The sequence below is a fragment of the Pocillopora damicornis genome, chromosome 3 (genome assembly GCF_964200805.1).
Source record: "Pocillopora damicornis chromosome 3, jaPocDami1.2, whole genome shotgun sequence".
Classification (NCBI taxonomy): domain Eukaryota; kingdom Metazoa; phylum Cnidaria; class Anthozoa; order Scleractinia; family Pocilloporidae; genus Pocillopora; species Pocillopora damicornis.
Window position 1 is genome coordinate 27204303 of NC_142672.1, and position 13595 is coordinate 27217897.

The following is a 13595-nucleotide window of genomic DNA, read 5'->3' on the forward strand; positions in this document are numbered from 1 at the left end:
AGCATGTATGTTTGTTTCTTAAAAGAGTGAGCGAAAATAAGATTAGCACTGCGAAAAGCCATTTTTCCGTTTGGCGGTATACAGGGAAAAATTTAGACAGTTTGGATATTAAGCTAGGGTAAAATTAAATTGTTACTTAGTTTTCGGGTTGAAAAGATAAAGCTTCAAATGGGCGAAAGGTGCGAAGGTGCTGAGCTAAAAAACGTACTTCCATGGATAATAATATTATGTTTGGAAGCCCTGATTATACTCTTTGGAAATATCATCACCATAATCGTGTTCCTGAAAGGGAGATTTCACTTGAGGAAAACTTCTGTTGTCTTGATAAACCTGTCTGTTGCTGGTTTTCTGGTTGGTCTAAGTGCTCTTGGGGACATCGCGAGTCACATTTGTTCGCTTTCTTCATCGTGTTGCAAGACACATAATACTTTGATAGAGAGATATTTCTCTCTTGGAGAGTACTCTAGCACTGCATCCATTAATTTCCTTGTCCTCATTTCTTTGGAGAGGCTGTATGCGATAGTTTGGCCTTTTCGCAGCCGAGTCACATCGACACGAACATACATATGTGCTGTTTTAGGAGTTTGGCTTCTATCTGGAATAGCTCCTGCCTTTGCCTTGTTAAGTAGTCAACATAAAATTCGTTCAGTCCCAATCGAAGTTTACTTGTGGATTGGATCGCTCTATATGTGTGTTTGCCTAATAGCCATCGTGGTTGTGTATTCTATCATTTGGTTCTTTTCTACAAAAAGAGATCCAAGACTTTCAGAGAGTAGCCAGATACGCAACAAACATCTTTCAAAGACAATCTCTATTGTAACTTCTCTTTCATTGATAACTTGGCTGCCTTTCGCTATTGTGTTCAACTCGAGTTTTATCATAAATAGCAAGAGCAGAATTTTACAGAGACTCACTCGTTGTCTTCAGCTAGCAAATTCTTTCATCAACCCGATTGTTTATTGGTTTAGAATGCCGACGTTTGGAGCAGCGCTAAGGGCAACACTCCTTACAATAAGAACACGATTAAGCTTCAGGAAACGCAAGACTTGCACACAAGCGGATGCTGTAGTATTAGCCTCTTTTTCTAACATAGATGTATGTCCCAATAAAATCACCCCCCTTGATTAACTGCAAAAGAAATGGGCCGAAAATATTTATTATTCATAATTCTTAAAAATAAACAATAGTACGAACTAGCTGCGAAAAAAGGCAAAAAATTAAAGAAGAATATGAATCAAATAAAATTAAATTAAGCTTTATTAACTTATTACAACACCTGAGGCAAAAGTGAACAAACACAATTTTTTTTTACGGAACCTTACAATGACAGGAACACAAATGAAGTCAAGCAAGTCATTTTGCATAGAGTTCACTTTTCCTTTTTCCTTTTTCATGTTGCCTAGCTAAAAAAGGGAAAGAAAACAATTTTAAAAAAATCTACACTTAATAGAGAAACTAACAGGAAATTAGTGAAAAAACGAGTACTCTATAATTATCTACCTAGAACAATAACTAGAACAGAGTATGGTCGAATGTTGTTGAACACCTTCCAATTTTCCTATGATGACTCTTTTTCGTCTTGAGAATTTACTTCCAGTGCGACAAATAGGTTCATTTTTTGCTGTTTGCTGAATTTCATAACTGCGTGGTTGCTTTCGCTCAATCGATGATGTTAATTCACAATCGGTCACAGCGACCTCAGAAAAGTAATTAAACCAAAACACAACGGGAATTGGCTTTCTTTTTGTACTCCGTCACCAAGAATAGAGTATTCATGAGGCATGACTAGTGCTAAGTTGAGGAAGTGCGAAACACTCGATGAAAAATTGGCTTTAGAAAATGACCATAGAAAACGGACAACTACCGTTAAACTCAAATTGGAGTAGGTAATTCACAATTGATTAATTAATTCGAAAATTCTGCCAAAGAAAATAATTAATCAGGCCAAAAAAGCATGTAGGAATGACTTACCATTGGGTGAACTTCTGCAACAGTAGAAAAATCTTATGACTGAAACGAATAACGAGTTATCAGGTTGCTTGAAATAGGGAGTACCACTTGACTGAAAATTGAATATGGTTGTCGAACAAATCTAAATATTGTTTGCAAATTACAGATGTTTTTTCTCGAATGTAAATAAAACTAGGAAACAAACAAAAGAATGTGCGCTTTTGTCAAAATTTAATCAAGGCAATACTCATTTTGGCTACGGGAAATCAATCGTTTTTATGTGTGAGGCGTAAAGTTAAATTCGAGCAGGGAATAGGCGAGAAAACTGAAACTTTCAGCCAGGGAAAACTCAAGTCAACCCCGGCTGCTTAAAGACTACAGTAGAAAGGTGAAAAACGATTTAAATGAAGGAAATGTGTGAAGGAAATTTTAAAAAACACCTTTCTAGATAACCATATTTAGTGTGGAAGCCTTCCTAATACTTTTTGCCAATACTGTCACCATTATCGTGTTCTGGAAAAGGAGATTTCAGTTGAGGAAAACTTCAGTTGTCTTGATAAACCTGTCTGTCGCGGATTTACTGGTTGGTGTTGGTGCTATTGAAGAGTTTATGGGCTTTATTTGGTCGCTTTCTTGGTTCAAAACATACTTGATTCTCCGAGAGTACTCTTCCTGTGCTTCTATTAATTCCCTTGTCCTCGTTTCTTTGGAGCGGGTCTATGCGATAGTGTGGCCTTTTCGTAGCCGAACCACATCGACAAGAACATACATATATGCTGTTGGGGTAGTATGGCTTATATCCGGAATAGCACCAACCTTTTCGTCGTTGAGCGTTTTAAGTGAACATCTGCCACTGAAAGTTTATTTATGGCTTGGATCGCTTTACCTGGGTGCTTGCCTGATAACAATAGTCGTTGCATATTTTGTTATTTGGTTCTTTTCCAAAGAGCAAGATCCAAAACTTTCAGGAAATAACCACAGACGCAACAAGCAATTGGCCAAAACCTTATTTGTTGTGACTTTATTTTCTCTGATAACTTGGCTGCCGTTTGTCGTTGTGTTTAACGCACGTACTATTATACCAAACAACAGTATGATTTCCCCAATTTATCGATGTCTTCAGCTGGCAAATTCTTTCTTCAACCCAATTATTTACTGCTTTAGAATGCAGATCTTCAGAGAAACGCTTAGGGCTTCGTTCCTAATAAAGAAGAAAAAAAAAAAAGAATTTGTGTGAGGGGACACAAGGCTTGCTCACAAGCAGATCCCGTTTTTTTAGCCACTTCCTCCTTCTTAAACGTATTTCCCAGTAATATCAGTCCCTGCGGTTCAATTCCAACAGACTGAATGGACAAAAAGGTTACTTTAAGTAAGTTAGCAGGAAAAGAAAATGAAATCCCTTCATGCTTGGCATCCATTCTATCAAATTAATGAATTCGAATTCATCGTGGTTCTATGACTCTTATCTCTCTGGCCATTTTTTCCTGTTTTCTCTGTTGGAGTGCGAATGACCTGAGTTTCACCTTTTTCTTGACGTTCCAGGCGGGTTTATCGAACTAAGTCACATGTGTAAAATAATTTTACGACTGGAAACTGCTTAATACCCCTATAGTCGCTGAGAAATATGGCAAATAAGATATAAATTATAAAGGATTTCGCAATGCAAATGGATAAATATGATTAATAAAATAAAAAGTTGCTAAGCTAATTTTGTTATGGTTGCCATTTTTACAATGGCAAATAGAAAGTTATATTTTGCACGATTTTCAACACTCGTCTCCTTTTTCATCATGATAATAAGTGAAATTGTTGCAACAAATTGACATTTAACCGAGAGCAACTTAAAAAGAAATAAGCTTTATTTTCTTCTGTTTCAAAGCCTTAGTTGAGCTTTGAGATAATGACTAAAACGGAGGAAGACATATTTTTTGTGCTGCTTTTGTCAACCCACTTTCACTTCTATCGTGCTATCAACGCTTCATATCTGCTTTCAAAACAGAAAAGAACACAGTCAAACCTCGCACGACCAAACCACTAGACGCTTACAAAAACCTTTTAACAGCGAAGAGAATTCAGCTCTTTTCCTGAACAGTGACCATGTTTCATTTCATCGAAGCTGACGCATGTTTTAAATTCTTCCCACCTGTCAAAGTTGTATTAGCAGTTAGGCTTTCGGACAATCGATAATTGTCTTTTACAACTCGCATACCCCTGACGAGCTTACATTTAAGTATTGATAGTAATAATAAAAAAAAAAAGTCCATGGCCTTTTTTCGCTCTGAGGAGGGGCTAACGCTCGATAAGCAAGCTTAGAAGCTCTTTACGGTGGCCAATTTTCATATCAACTCAGTTGATAAAACAAAATAATCTTGGTATACTCCTTCACAGACGCAGCACCCCAGTTTCTTTAGAAATTTACCCCCTTCATTCATTTGGCGAAAATAATAGATTGCTTTTGGGACTATGGCTTTGTTCAAGAATAATATGAGGTTATGTGGGATTCTGTCTAATTTTCAACATGACCACATCAGTGAAAAGCGATCATACTTATCAAAACGTCAGAGATAACACTGTAGGTATAATGCCGGGACAGGAAAAGTATTTAAGCAGTGAGAACAATGATCATTGGCCCCAATTTTGTAAGGACGCTCAAAAGAGACTGAATTGTTAGCTTGACAGCGTTCTCCGATCATCTCAGCACTTATGCGACGAGTGATCTGTTGAAAGCTTGCTCTTACATATTGTTATTTACTTTTTGGAAGTGGAAAACGACAGTAGATGCAATTGAGGTTCCTTTTTTCTTTACAGGTGAAACAATCCCCTAGCAAACGTATACTCAAGTGCTCTTCATTTTAAATTCAGCTCAGTAACTCTAATTTTCAAATGAATTGCACTGAAGTAAAAACTTAGGGCTCCGGCTCTTTTAAACTAAAAAGCGCACCCACACTAAACGAAGCCCTCGTCTTTTAGCCGCAAACCAAAAACTGAATTTTAGCTGGCGACTGACAGCTGTTCTCTTGCTCGTCAATTAGTTCGCTTAAACCATTTTTTTCGCGAATCTCGACTAGCCGACGTGTACCTGAACCTCCTTAATAAGAGTTATGCTGACCTGGCTATTTCGTTCGTTTTGAAAATAAAAGTAGATGCGTTGGGCAATAACATCTTCTTTACCTTAGAAAAACTTCAAAAGCAGCTCGACTTTGCTTTTTTTCTGTTGTAAGGCACTCGATCATGGGGTAGAGTATTCTGCGGTTTTATAAAAACACCATACTCTTTTTTCTTGCCAAAACCGTTTCCGAAGCGCTTTACAACAAAGCACTCAGGACTTTTTAAGTTGTTGAAACATGGTGGCAGACGCGACACTTTTAAACAAACTTTCCTACATTTTTTTCAATCGAAGTTTTTAGCAATGACAATGTACCAGCATAAATTATAGCACTGAATATTTTTGACCATGCATGATTATTCGAAAGATTAGTTTTGGAAGTTTGCCGACTATCGCTTGGCAGCTTAAAAAGGATCAATGACAGCTGCCATTACAGATGTAAGATGAGTTCTAAAATTTTAAAATTTATGACAAGAGAGAAAGATGCAAATACAAAGCTATCGTCAATAATGCATCAGTCTTAAGTCACTAAACACCTATATTTTACCTACTCCACTTTCTTCCTTGCACATTTATCCAGTTCAACTCACAGGAAACCGCCCAGTTATCGACTATCGTTACCATAATTGATCGGTTTTTTTCGCCGGAGAGGACAGTAATATAACGTAAGCAACGACATAGTGCGCTGCGAATTAACATGAGTTCCCTGAGGTGAGTAAATCGGATGAATATTATTACATCTTTTAGCACAAGAGCTTCTATGATGACGAGATCGGTCCTCTCTAGCGTGCATCTTATGCTTTTTGGAAAGATAATCTACATACATGTTCTCTCCGTTGGTTTAAGAAGAATGCGGCCGCGATCAAACATTTTTCCTTGTAAATTTAATGCACCGTAAGGAAAAAGCAGATGGCAGGCAAAAAAATTGAAGGTTTAAAACTCGCATTAATGAGAGGAGAGAACTGTTTTGACCATTTCAAGTTTGATCTGCGTTAACAAAGTCTCTATGTATATGTGTTAGTTTTCTAAGGTAACATTTGTCAAAGTGGAAAATATTGTTCCAACCACCATCAGCTACTTAAAACACTTTCCCTCCTTTTAGGTAAAATCGCGATGTTTGATGATTGTTTGCCGAGGGCGAAGTAGAGTTTGCCGGATAATCTGAACGCTGTCGAGAGGATATTTTAGCTTTAGGACATTAACATTCATTACGCAGAAAATCATAAGGGAAACTGCATTTGTTTTTGATGCTCTGTTCCTCGTTTCTTCTGCGCTAAGAGACATTGCCAGCTGAGGGCTCCAATTCGCATTGAGGTTTCTCGTTCAAGCGAAAGTGTACACAGTATCCCTTAACACTGTGGCTGGACATTTTATTCAAGGCAAAACCGCCTATTTTTAATTATTTTCGCAGGGTAATTTCTGACACAGAAAGTCCTGAGATGAAGAATATAAGCAGCAATTTACCTCCAACCTGGGAAATGTGGATTTGGAGCACGTCATTTCTGATGGGAAGCTTAGCCACTTTAGTAGCAAATCTGATCACGTTTCAAGTCTTCTGGAATCAAAGAAGAAATTTAAGGCAGACTAGCTTTGTATTAGTCAACTTGGCCTTGGCTGACCTCAGCGTGGGTTTGTCAGAGGGATGTTTTGCTGTGGAGAACTTGCTGTCAAGTTACATGGGAAAAAAGCCCACTGAAATAGGATGTTTGGCTGTTGACGTTTTCTCAGAAGGCGCTTCTTTGACCTTCCTGGGTCTTATGTCGCTAGAGAGAATGCATGCTGTGTTTTGGCCTCTCCGACATCGCATGACCAGACCTCGCAGTTATATTTATGCTATCTGTACATTATGGTTCTTTACCACCATGACGACCGTCCTGTTCATTTTATCTTACGTAGGACTTGTTAACCAGATAATAACGATTGGTCTATTTGTGTTTATTATGGCTGTTATTCCCATTAGCATCTGTGTTGTTTACTCAAAAATCTGGCTTCATTTGCGACACATAAAGAAGCAAAGCTTAAGAAAACACCGCAGCCCGACAACAAACAAGCTGACCAAGACTTTGTTGATTGCTTCTTTTCTTTCATTGGCTGCATGGCTTCCTTTAGGCGTTGCGTTACTGGTTAAGTTCCTTTGTGTCGGCTGCTTGTCGTCAGTGAATGTGACTCGATTGGTTTACGGAGGGAGAATACTTCAGTATGGCAACTCCCTTTTGAACCCAGTTGTTTATAGCTTACGGATCCCCGAGTTTAAAGACGAGATAATTCAGCTATTTTGTAAGCAGCGTCGCCGGAAATTACGACGAACTGCTCCAGAAACGGCATGCCAGGTGCACGCGTTAAGATCAGCAACTCCAGTGTTACTTTCGTTTACATCGTCAAACTCACCACTGCATCTAGAACGGTCAGGAGTAGAAACATGCTTCACGATGACAAGTAATTTATAATGGTAATGGGGTCGAGTGGAGCCCAATTGGGTCTGTGATCATACGAGTGATTGACAGACGGAATTGGACGACAGGAAGTCCTGTTACCAATTAATCATAACCATTTCAGTTTCCGAAAAAAACAAATACACTTAGAACAAATATCTCCCGTGGAGACAGTGCCTTGATATAAAAAAATTCCTCAATTTTGGAAATTCCCCAGTTTTCCTTTGAATAAGTGGTTTCTGCTATGGTTATTGCGATCAATTGAGATTGGTGAATATAGCTAAGTGGATTTAGTATGATTGGCTGCTTCAACTGTTCGATTACAGGTATCCGATTACAGTCAACTATCTGATTACACTGTTCGATTACAACTATACAGAATGATCAGTGAAAAATGAAGCTGCGAATGCATCAATAACATTTGAGGAATTTGTAATGGTTATGATTAAAGGAGTATCAAGGGTATAATAGCTTATCTCGAGTCCCTTCAAGTATCCTATCAGGTAAAATTTGGCTATCTTAATCGATATCGTACTGAGATTAGTGTTTACCGAAATAGTAGTTCTCTACAAGCATTTATTTGACATCTGATGATTTATGCTATGTGGTAGTGTGGAATTACAGCTTGATTGATAGACTTTAAATTCTCAAGGAAACGTGAAAGGAAGTCTTGAAGAGGCTTAGATCTGGGAGGGTAGAATAGACAGTTGTTGAATACTTTAGTATCTGTCATAACAGTCGTTGTTGGTGCCTCGCTTAAGAACGATGACTGATTACTGAGCAAAGAGTTATGAAAGAATTGGAATGAGAGTGAGTTTTTAACTATCAAATAAGGCTGAGCTAGCTGTAATTGCTATAATTCTGGCAACTCTTGAGAAGTGTGTCTGTAGGACGTAGCCTATGCCCACCATATGTCATTTGGGTCATGAAATAGTGAAGTATCAAAGATAATTACATATTCACTTAAGTAAACCCCTCCGCTTAAAGTGTTATCGTTAAGAATGGCTCACAGTTCCTTACACAGTTAATTACATTTAGCTTGCTTAAAAATATTTTCCAGGTCCCCCCTCCCCCACCCCCTAATGAAAACCCACCACTTAAGCGATATTTCTTTTTCTTACAGCGTTTTTAGTTTTATTTGGTTGTTTTTTTCCTCAACTTAATTCCTTTTCCATATGTCTACCATAGTTCCGTCGGTCCATTACCAGTTTCGTTCAGTTTAGACTGGAACCGTTCTTCGTTGATGAGAAAATGAGATTTATTTTCCAAAGGATTGGCTAGAATACAATTGATTTTCAATCAACTATTTCGCATGAAAAGAAAAAAACCAAACAACCAAAAAAAGCGTATGGCGCAAAAGTGGTTTTTTGCACGAACACTGAGAATTTTATATTTAAATATTCTCTGTTTTCCTTCTTCCCTTCTCTAATAACGGCCTAGGAACCAGCCTACGTGTATGATAAAAAGGAGAAAAGTCATTATACTCAAATTGCTAACTGCTATTGCTGATTTGTGTCAGTTTGAGGTAACAAAAAATATAATTCGTTAGAGGATTACATAGCTGTTTAGCCTAGAAGAACAGGAATAACAAAGGTACTGGCTGGCGCGCATTGTGCTCTCAATGCACAAAAAGCAGAATTTCCATTGTAAGTAGATAGAGATACTCCCTTGTTGAGATATCAATGGAATGGGATGTTAAGGTTCGCGAGGTGATAAACTCTGAAGGGAAGTGTTCTTAAGGGATTTTTAAAAGTTTGTTGTGTTCAGAGAAAAAGGAAGGCTAATTCAATACGGTAAAGTTGCTCCTGGCAACAGGACATACGGTAACCAATCAAACTGATCGCATGTTGTGACTGACTACATGCATAGTTTTTTTTTTTTATCTCTGCAATAAAACGCTGATATTGCAGCCGATGTTATATATACTTGAAGTAAGGCAAACTTCAAAATATTTTGGAACTGTAGTCTAATCAATTACTTTGCTTTTTGAATTTAGAAGGTCTCACCACAGACATTGAAAGGCGAAAGACAAACAATTATTTCAAGATTGACCTTATTCATTTCGTTCCAATTTCGTTTAAGCTATGTTATTTCCCACAGAAGGGCATCTGTTTTTGTCATTTATTGTATTGTCCGATAATTTTTTTTTGGAAAATATGGTATTTATTTTCATGTCGAGTTTCAAGTATTGTGATACCACTAATTAAGGATATCTTTTATAACGATGAAGCTGAATGCAGAGGATGTAGCCCCCCAGGACGGAAATCCACGCGGCAAATAGCTTGAGTTATTCACCCACACTAAGGGCAATATTGCTGGTGTTTCTCCAAATAATTCAGGGTGTATTCAAGTCATTGCTAATCAAAGTACAGCGAAGAAACACCGCCTATCTGCTGATGTGTGAGTTCCCCGATATTGTGACAGTGACACTTACCATCAGACAAAGTAAGCCTTGAATTGACTTTAGCTATATTTGATTTGTCATGAAATTATTTGGCATAAAATTGGAAACTTGTTTTTTGCTGGCAAAAGATTTCGACGGTACTTCAAGACTTTAACACGAGTTTTGTATTGCAAACAAGAGAAAAGAAACGCAAATTCAAACTAAAATTCGCTTTACATCTTATCAATAATTGATCCTGATGTTTTATGCTTGTTTTCTTCAAAGTTCAATGTTCTCCGTTCAGCGTATAGTTGACCTTCAAGCTTGGGAGAAGAGGTTCTAAGAGCTCATTTGTCATAAAAACAAGCTATACATCGATGTGTTTTGTTATCGCGAGGAAATAATATTTTGTAAGAAACGCATACTCTCTTCCCAATATTATTTCTCAGTTCGGCACGACTCTTTATGATTAAATTAATTTTCCTGCATTATTTAGTTGAGAATTTTAGAGTGAATAAAAACTGAGGAACACTTCTATTCGAAGAGAGCAAAATGCAGGGTTGTAACTGATGACTATCGGAAATATAATGGAGGGCAAAAGATATCATGTCGGTTAGGCATAACAACTGACGAATTATAGCGAAACATTTCTACAGTACATTTGAAATTGCGCTATATTGATAATTTTCAGTTAAACTAAAAAGGTGAACTATGGTAGGATTCCACGGCTCGTCTTTAGAATATATCAAATATTTAAAAGATTTGAGGTTTTCCTTACATTTGCCGTAAGTTTCAGGGCTCTCTTGGCATTTTTACTTCTATGAGATATTTTGTACGCACTAATGAAAAAATAAAACCTTAGGCGAGCTAAAAGGATTTTACCAGACAAAACAACGTACCATTTGGCTATGGAGATCATTCCTATCTCTTGACCGCAGCTCAGAATCAATGGCGTCATCCAGATGGACGCTGTAAGTAGTAATAATATATATATATATATATATATATATATATATATATATATATGGATAAATAATTGCTTTTCGCGTATTCTTCGATTCTGTTTCGGTATAAGTGTACTTTAATGTCAAGCTGCTGAATATTCTATAAACTTGTGAACATCAGAAAATATGAACATGACTAATTGATTTTCATGTAGTATAAGCCTTAAGTTCCATTTGCACTTGAACTAAGGCATAGATTTTGTAATTTCGATTGTTTTTGAAAGCAGAAATATAAAGAAATTCTTAAAACTTCTCATAATGAGTAGAAAGTGCAAGCACTGTAGAGAGCGAGTTGTTCTTGTTGACTTTTTCTTAATAAAACAAGTCATATCTTACAGGTTTACATATCATAAATCTTCGAACTTTATTACTAATCAGAATAAGGGGAGACGAATTGAAGAAAGAAAGTCATGCTGTGTTTTAGCGTAATGAAAATTGAAATAAACACCGGTTTCAATATAATACACTTTAACAAGATTTATCAACATTTCGACTACCTGAAACAAAAAAAAACAAAACAAAACAAAATAAAACAAAACTAAACCAAACTAAACAAAGCAAAGGAAAACATCAGCAAAAAACAAATATCCGAATGAAAGAAAGTAAGAAAAGAAAAACACGTAGCATTTCAGCTTGATAAGAGTGAAAATAATGATAGGCAGGAGACCATGACAGGCACAATGGTAAGATGATGAAATCGAATACTTATTTAGGATAAATCAACACTTGACTCATAAAGAGCAAAAAAAATCAGACAAAAACAAGCAGCTCACTACGTTATATATAGAATACTGATTGATTTGCTTAGAATTTCCTTTCCGTTCCTCTATACTGCTGGTAGGGATCAAGTAAGATTTATTTCAAATACAAATTAAAAGCGAAGCGAAGCGACGCACAACTTTATAGAGTGACCTTGGAAATGCAAATTTCAAGTTAAATGAAAAATAATTTTGAGACAGATGTTTCAAAAAGGTGTAAGTTTCCTGCCCTTGTCCTTCCTACGATGACACTTATCATCGTGTCATACTCTTCACAGTTTGTACACACACATGCAGTTATTAAGAAACAATAGTTATTTGACATATTTCTTTTGTTTATCTTATGTCATTGAGGACACTTAACGAGCAACTGGCAGACGGTTTCTTTTTTGTTTTGTTTTCATTAGAACTACATTAAAGAACTTTGAATGTATTTGCTTCGTTGAATAATTTACGAGGAGAACTTTGGTGTTGCTAGGACACGGATATTACTCACCTCAATTTTCAGAGTCGACGATAGCTCTTTTTACCTGAAATTTGCATTTCTATTAACGCTTTTCTAGCTTTCTGGTGTTTTTAATGGCAATACTCTAACAACCCAAGTGTGCCAGATTGAATCTATTACAATTTAACCTCTAAATAATCTATAACGGTATTCTGCAGATCTCAAGCCGTTAGTGGAATGAATAACAGCAGCAAAAATGCCACACATACCTCAGAAACAGCAGAAATTACGAATATGGAATTTTCATCCTTTATTTTGTGGTGCTCTGCTTTCGGAGCAGTGGGCATTATTGTTATCATCGCAAATATCATTACAATACTGGTTTTTTTCTCAAGCAAATACCTCTTACGCAAACGACACAACCATTTCTTGATCCTATTGGCAATCTCTGATATAATAGTTGGGCTGGTTGTGATACCGTTGTACATTTATCAGCTGGTGTCTTGGTGGACCAACGAACACAGCGTGCTGAGAAATACCCTTTACGACATCTTCACATCAATGGACATCTTATGTGGATTTGCTTCCATCTTCACATTGGCAGTAATTGCTGCAGATCGAGTGTACGCTATCGTATTTCCGTTTTACCACAAAGTCCCTCCTAAAGGAGTTTATCCTTGCATGATAGCTACTGTTTGGGTTTTATCCGGCCTATTAGTAGTGTACTTCTTTTTGTTTCGGATAAATATTCTCCCCAGAGAAGCTTTCGTTTATCTGTTGTTAATTAGCATATCGCTCTCCCTTCTCGTTATTTGCACTTCTTATTTACTAGTGTGGGCTCGTGTGAGATGTTTCGCAATCACTCATGGTTTGAAGGGAGCTTCATTCAGAGAGAGACGCTTAGCAGAGCTGTTGTTTTTAATCACTGTTATTTTTATGTTTACCTGGTTACCTTTCCACGTTGTGAATTTTATATTTCACTTTTGTGCAAATCCAAAATGTCAGCCTTCGACTAAACTTGTTTATTTCAGCAAACTTTTGCACTACAGTAATTCGTTTTTCAACCCCATAGTTTATTCTTACAGAAATATCGAGTTTCGACAATGTCTGAAACGGCTCGCGAAAAATGTAACGTCTCAGTCGAAACCTTTACTAGCAGAGAGGAAAGAACCAAATCTTAAAGGCGATCAGAGAAAAAGAAGGATGCTGCTAGAGAGGCAAGAAGCGTTTCGTCGCATTGTGTTGCAAGAAAGCAGAGTTTAGAATATACGATGATTGCGTATATAGCTATGAAACGGTAAAATTACTTTCTAGTTATAAAATACATAGTCCACAAATGATGACGTGTAACTCCTTAGGTGAATAATTCTTATCGTATTCCTATCTTTTAAATAATGGAGTAAAAATAATCTCGATGGAATATCAAAGCAACAATAACAAAAAAATACATGAATCTATCTATTGGTTAGCTGTAAAAAAGAAATAAAACATACCCGCTAAACAAATGCGGGGGTGGA

At 36.9% G+C, this 13595-nt stretch overlaps 2 protein-coding genes across 3 annotated transcripts; both read left to right on the forward strand.

Moving 5' to 3' along the window:
- The first annotated feature begins 155 nt into the window (after positions 1-155).
- On the forward strand, positions 156-1852 carry LOC113685868 (galanin receptor 2b-like). The gene has a single exon (XM_027203445.2). The coding sequence runs from the start codon at positions 169-171 to the stop codon at positions 1126-1128; it is 960 nt and encodes a 319-aa protein (XP_027059246.2). The 5' UTR covers positions 156-168; the 3' UTR covers positions 1129-1852.
- Positions 1853-5563: 3711 nt separating this feature from the next.
- On the forward strand, positions 5564-13595 carry LOC113685852 (somatostatin receptor type 5-like). Of its 2 annotated transcripts, XM_027203427.2 has the most exons (3): positions 5564-5767; positions 6468-9933; positions 12297-13595. In XM_027203427.2, the coding sequence occupies exons 1-2, from the start codon at positions 5754-5756 to the stop codon at positions 7501-7503; spliced, it is 1050 nt and encodes a 349-aa protein (XP_027059228.2). In that variant the 5' UTR covers positions 5564-5753; the 3' UTR covers positions 7504-9933; positions 12297-13595. The 2 variants fall into 2 exon arrangements, with proteins under 2 accessions (XP_027059228.2, XP_089058082.1); XM_089201956.1 differs by lacking the exon at positions 5564-5767 and having other exon boundaries at positions 7049-9933.

Excerpts from the sequence above, each read along its gene's own strand:
- LOC113685868 (XM_027203445.2), top strand. The coding sequence starts at position 169 with ATGGGCGAAAGGTGCGAAGGTGCTGAGCTAAAAAACGTACTTCCATGG.